At 42.7% G+C, this 6,660-nt stretch overlaps 1 protein-coding gene across 1 annotated transcript in view; it reads right to left on the minus strand.

Annotated features, from left to right (window-relative positions):
* Positions 1–3,374: 3,374 nt before the first annotated feature.
* Positions 3,375–6,660, minus strand: part of LOC109465562 (cis-aconitate decarboxylase-like) — a 6,144-nt gene continuing 2,858 nt past the window's right edge. The window contains exons 5-7 of the mRNA XM_019762922.1: positions 6,107–6,318; positions 4,883–5,025; positions 3,375–4,445 (exon numbers count right to left, since the gene is read on the minus strand). Coding sequence (XP_019618481.1) covers positions 4,004–4,445; positions 4,883–5,025; positions 6,107–6,318 — 797 coding nt within the window. The 3' untranslated portion in view covers positions 3,375–4,003. The remainder of the gene's footprint in view (positions 4,446–4,882; positions 5,026–6,106; positions 6,319–6,660) is intronic.

Genomic DNA, 6,660 nt, shown 5'->3' on the forward strand with positions numbered 1-6,660 from the left:
AATTTGACAAATGACAAGGAAACGTCTTCGGTTTAAATGCGGGTATTAGATGACGTGTCCAAGTATAAACTTCACTATGGAGATTTATCTAGATCTAATTTGTAAAGTTTCTCCTATCGTTATAAGGGAAAGGTTTTAAAATAATTATACCCAAACCCACGCTTACAATTTGACAAATGACAAGGAAACGTCTTCGGTTTAAATGCGGGTATTAGATGACGTGTCCAAGTATAAACTTCACTATGGAGATTTATCTAGATCTAATTTGTAAAGTTTCTCCTATCGTTATAAGGGAAAGGTTTTAAAATAATTATACCCAAACCCACGATTACAATTTGACAAATGACAAGGAAACGTCTTCGGTTTAAATGCGGGTATTAGATGACGTGTCCAAGTATAAACTTCACTATTGAGGTAAAGTGCCTATCTCAAGGGCACAAGATTGGTGGCATGTAAGCACTCGAACCCGGGACCTGTTGGTTCTGAGTCGAGCACTCTGCAGTTACGCCACACTCTTCCACTGCCCAAGGACATAACACGCGTAATCTTACTGCCCAAAAGGATGTGAGGTCAATTTTTAGCGGTTTCGCAAAGAATTCTGAAGTACATGGTTGCAGCAGGTAGGGCTGGGGAGGGGTGAATAGCTCGGTCTTGATGTCATGAACTATGACGAACCTACATGTACCTTCGTTGTCCTTTACAAGGAAGCGTCGTCGGTGGAAAAATGCGGATATCAGATGACCTGTCCAAGTATAAACTTCATTGTTGTAAATTTTCGCCTCCCCAGGGAAAAGATTTAAAATCAGACTTAGACCCACGCTGACAATGTTACTAATGACGAGGAAACGTTGTCGGTGAAAAATACGGGTAGTTGATGACCTGTCCAAGTATAAACTTCACTATTGTAAACTTTCCCTAGCCTCTACCAGGCTTCGGGAGGCGGTTGGAAAGAGTAGAAATCGGCCAAATAGAGAGATAACATGCCAGGGAAGTTTGTCTGCTGGGAGAGAACATTTCGCGGGTGCGGCAAAATGTACTCTCCCGGCAAACAAACTCCCCTGGCATGTTATCTCTCTATTTGGCCGATTTCTACTCTTTCCAGCCGCCTCCCGAAGCCCGGTAGAGGCTAAACTTTCCCCTCCAGGGAAAAGTTTTGAAATTAGACTTAGACCCACGCTGACAATGTAACAAATGACAAGGAAGCGTCTTCGGTGGAAAATGCAGGTGTTAGATGACCTGTCCAAGTATAAACTTCACTATTGAGATTTATTTAGTTTGTAAACTTTCCCCTCTCTCGTTATCAAGACAAAGGTTTAAAATTAGACCCAGACCCACGCTGACAATGTAACAAGTGACAAGGAAGCGTCTTCGGTGGAAAATGCAAGTGTCCAAGTATAATAAACCTCACTGTTGAGGTTTCTTTAGTTTGTAAATTCTCCCCTCTCGTTATCAAGACAAAGGTTCAAAACTAGACCCAAACACGGGATTACAAAGTAACTAATTACAATGAAACGATCTTATACCAGATAAGTGAATTAACCACCTGTACAAAGAACAATACACGTCAACTTAATTAAGACGGTTACAAACTTTCCTCTTCCTTTACCTGGAAAAGTCCCTGGAAACGTCGTCGATGAAAAAATGCGGGTATTAGATGACATGTCCATGTGTAAACTTCACTGCTGAGGTTTATTTAGTTTGTAAAGTCTCCCCTCTCGTTATCTAGACAAAGGTTTAAAATTAGACCCAGACCCAGGCTGACAATGTAACAAATGACAAGGAAGCGTCTTCGGTGGAAAATGCCGGTGTTAGATGACCTGTCCAAGTACAAACTTCACTGTTGAAGTTTATTCAGTTTGTAAACGTTGCCCTCTCGTTATCTAGACCCGCGCTTACATAGTAACTTATGACAAGGAAACGATCTTATACCAGATAAGTGAATTAACCCACCTGTGCAAAGAACAATACACGTCAACTTAAATAAGACTGTTACAAACTTTCCTCTTCCTTTACCGGGAAAAGTCCGTCTAGTAGTTTCAAACCGGGCTATATTTGGTGATATACCTGCACAGATTAGCGTATAGCTAATTACAAAACTTCAAATCAGTTATCGACCTTTACAGAGTAAAACTTTCCTCTTCCTGTACATAGAAAAAATGTGTCCAGGTGTGTTTTTGCCTACGTGTGCCCATGAGTATGCCGTCAGTGCCAGTTTATTTGTAACCAACAACTACTTCATCTTCCTGCACAAAGTCATAATTACAAGGTTGCAAACATTTCTTTTTCGTTTACCAAGAAAAATATTTCTGTGTGTTTCAAACCCGACCAAATTTAGGCATACACGTGCGTTAAGTGCGTTAAGTCCAATGATAAGAAAATATTTCTGTGATATAGATTGATAACGGTTACAAGCTAAAACAAGTGTGCACAATTTTCCAAACCAAGTTCTTCAAATCTAGGTTCAACTCAGGGAGGTTTAACTGTTTGGAAAACGATTTTGTAACTGAGGGGTGAGCTCAGTTTCTCGAGGTTGGGGCGGGCTCTCTTCGGGGCTGGTGACGCTCTTTCCCGCCCGACTCAGTTAGGTTCCCCCGTAGGTTGGCGGTAGTCCAATTTGACCACCACGTACAAAACTTGTACAGGCGTAACATCCCCACCGGGCGGCCTGTTGAGCTGGGCGGGGAAAAAACTATTATAGCCCCCAAGACAGCCTGTCCTAACCACAGTAGACTGGATACCCGACCAGTACACCACGGCCATAATTTTGCACTTTGTACTCTCTGCTACCGTTAACAAAGGCATGCCTTTGTTGAGCAAACCATAGCTGTTTACTTACTGATTGGTTTACTGAACATGACAAACACTGCCTTACAAAAGTGGCCGGCGATTATGGCGTTCTTTCTTTACTGCAGAGTCAGTTGGACTTTTCTTCTTCTTCTTCTTTTCTTTTCTTCTCTTTTGAAGAAATAATATAGACTTGGTTATATTCTTGTCAACTCTTGATCAGCTAGCTGTTGTAACTTCTCAATTCATCTATTTATTTACGGATTTGTAAAGGAAGACTAAAGATATGAAATATGTTTACGTCATATTTAAGCACACTGAAAGGTAACGGAAAGGCGCGGAATTTGCCTTTCAGCAGCCTTTACGAAGTCGTTAAGTCTACTGAAATATTTTCTCAACTTTAATACTTCTTAACATATTGCGGAAAGTTTGATTAAATATCTGTTTTCGTGCTGTACTAACTCCTCACTTAAAGCAGTTTAAGCAAAGTTTAGACCTGTTAGTCACATATACTGTTAGGACTTGAAACCCTTTCCTATCCGATCACTGCATTATATTTTCATGGCAGAACTGATGCAACGTCAGAACAATTTAAATACGATAACTTTATTAAATATTGCTTCTCAAAAATACACATGGTGATAAATAAATTAAACCTATTGTGGCTTGCACAATTACAAAATACATTAGTGACAAGTAGATGGCATATATAGTATGCCAGTGAAATGAAACTTGACTGGCACGCGCGTATATGCTGCTTTATCAATTACTGAAGCTAGCTAGATATCTCTTTATACATTACATGGGTAATAAACTTATAGTGAAACGTATACGCTTAATGGTTATAAATATTTGAGGTTAACTCTCCATAATCAATAAATACATAAATTCAGCAATGTCATAAAAGCAGCACCTGTTTCAAACTAGAATACTTTGCCGTCGTTAAGTTGCGAATATCAAAAATTTTTGCTTATTCATAGCAGCTTACACATTGCATTTATACTAATGCCTAGTCTGTGACTGGTATCTCTCACACAGTATGTGGTATTCTTGTCAATATACACACTTAAAACCTGATTGATGTATGGAATGTTATTGTATGGTGCTGAGAATGCATGTGCATGTAGTTTAACACCTTTATAACTTCTCCAACGTCTTTCTGTCCTAAAGTGGCTATACATTCCCAAGCTTTAACATACATGGACATGATAGGTCTCATTCAGGGACAACTCAACATGTCTGTGAGTTCTGAACAGTCCCTGATGTTCTCTAGGTTCTCTACTTTATCCACACACTCCTGTACCACACTACCCGGCAGAACGGCCTCGGCGTTGTCCCTGAACTTGGCGACGACGTCGTCCCGTCCCAGCGGCCGCCTCCAGTGTCCGTACGGCTCCGTACAGCGCGACGTCACGACGGTGCCGTCACGTAGACGAACCTCGACGTCCACGTACATGGTCTCGAAGCACTTGACGTTCTCCGGGGAGTGTCGGATGTCCGTGCGGCGGAGGAGGCTGGTGAGTTGCGGGCGGTGGAGCAGGGCGGGCCCGAAGGACTGGCGGCTAACCGTCCCGTCCAGCAGCGTGGTGCAGACGTTAAACTGGAAGGAGTGGCGAGCCTCGTGTTCACACTTTGGGATGGGGCGATTCACATAACCACATCTGTCAAGAAAGAAAGAAAGAAGAAGGAAATAATGAATGAATGAATGAATTGATTAATTAATTAATGGTTTATTTACAACTCATATATACATTATACACAGTACATACAGACACCAAACTCGTGGGTAACCTTATTACTTGCTAAAGTTTGCTTTGGCCAACATAATGCACCGTGCTATTAAAATTGTATTATAAAAACATTATTGCTTAAATTCTTATCAACTACTAGTATACGCATTCCTTTGCATTAGACATTACGCATTCCGTAGTTACTAGTAGTTAGAAAAAAACTCCAGTCAGAAGCTCTGAAGAAGGTGTCTGATAGACATCAAAATGTAAGCAAGGTAGGAAGAATACCTGGTTGTGTATAAGAAAATCCCAATATCCTATGTTCTACCAACCTGATGAAAGTATTTTTGGAAGGACGGATGACTTACTTGGGGGCATGGACGACCACCTGGCGGATCTTGTCCGTGTCGACAGTCCCGTCATGCATTGCCAGTTTCCCGCGAACCTCTGCGGCGGCGTCCGAGGCCCAGTGTGTGCCCAGGTGCGCCGGAAACCGCTTAATCGCCACGTCCTGAAATTTCATAATTGTCATTCATCATTTTGTTGTTGATTCTAAATTATATAGAAATGAGAGAGATGACCTCTATACTTGTATACAATATAGGTTTCCCTGCTTTAATTTAGACATTTTGATAGAACAGAAATATTCGTATTCCTTCTGAAACTAGACAAACCATGTATCATTAGCCCCATATATTCATACTACATACTACAACGAGAACCTATAAATAGTAGTTCACATTAGTATGTGTAGTTTTAGTAAGATTACTGTAATTTTCACTTCTGTTTTATTCATGACCTCACGATACTTAGTTCGTAAGAGCATAAACGTGCAAGTTCTTTCGTTCATTAGTATCAAACCGCCATACTGATGGCACTCTGTGCGGCTTCATAAAATACACTTTGCCATCTTTCACATGGTACAACTTGTCGCCACAATTCGTCTTGAACAAACACTACTTTCAGCCTGTCAGTATATAGCCTGGATGTCAGACCTATTGCACGCTAGACGCAGAGTTACTAGCCAGCGTGTGACGGTCAGGGCCTAACTGAGGTATAATTTCCTTGGGGGTATGTTGGCCTACGAAAGTTGGTCCTGGAGCCGAGGAGCTGGTCTGTATAGGCCCTGGAAACGGTCTGGAACCCAGACTTACTGAGGGGGTCGTGGTATGATTTCCTTGGGGGTATGTTGGCCTATACGAATGTTGGCCCTGGAGCCGAGGAGCTGGCCTGTGTAGGCCCTGGAAACAGTCTGGAACCCAGGCTTACTGAGGGGGCTGTGGTATGATTTCCTTGGGGCATGTTGGCCCTGGAGCCGAGGGGCTGGTCTGTATAGACTATGGAAACAATCTGGATTCCAGGCTAACTGAGGGGGCTGTGGTATGATTTCCTTGGGGCATGTTGGCCCTGGAGCCGAGGGGCTGGTCTGTGTAGACTATGGAAACAATCTGGATCCCAGGCTAACTGAGGGGGCTGCGGTATGATTTCCTTGGGGCATATTGGCCCTGGAGCCGAGGGGCTGGCCTGTGTAGGCCCTGGAAACAGTCTGGCACCCAGGCTAGTCAGTATAGAGCACGCATGAGTAAACTCACCTGTTTTTCAAGCAGATGTCCGCCGTTGAAGTCCTGAAGCGTCTCGGGAACGAAGTCGTCGAAGAAGGCGCCGAAGCCGCTGCGCATGTCCAGGATGTGCGGGTTGCCCTTCATCCCTACAGACGCCAGCAGAGCCGCCTCCAGACCGAACCTGGCCGCGTTCCCGGCGTGGAGAGGCTTGGCCGTGGTACCGGCGTTAGCCATCGGAGCACCTGAGGGAGGGGAGGTTTAAAGTTGCATTATGTAACATCAAGGACATTATGGAAGCTTCTTGGTAACATTAGGACGATACAAAAACAGTCAATTTTTTTGTCATTTCTTTACAATGTAATTTGGATCAACCTCACTCCATTACAAATAAGTGCCAGGAAATCAGAAATTCTAGGTGCAAAAATATGAGTGTCAGTTGTATTTGTTTACATTCTGGTAGTTTGTGGTGGCACCATAAATTGAGTGTGCCTTGTGTAGGCTGTTTTAGCACCAGAGGTCTGAGATAATTGCACAAATATGTTGAAAACTGGAATTAATTAGATAATAATTACAATCACACGAAG

The sequence above is a fragment of the Branchiostoma belcheri genome, unplaced genomic scaffold (genome assembly GCF_001625305.1).
Source record: "Branchiostoma belcheri isolate BF01 breed outbred unplaced genomic scaffold, Haploidv18h27 scaffold152, whole genome shotgun sequence".
Taxonomy (NCBI): Eukaryota; Metazoa; Chordata; class Leptocardii; order Amphioxiformes; family Branchiostomatidae; genus Branchiostoma; species Branchiostoma belcheri.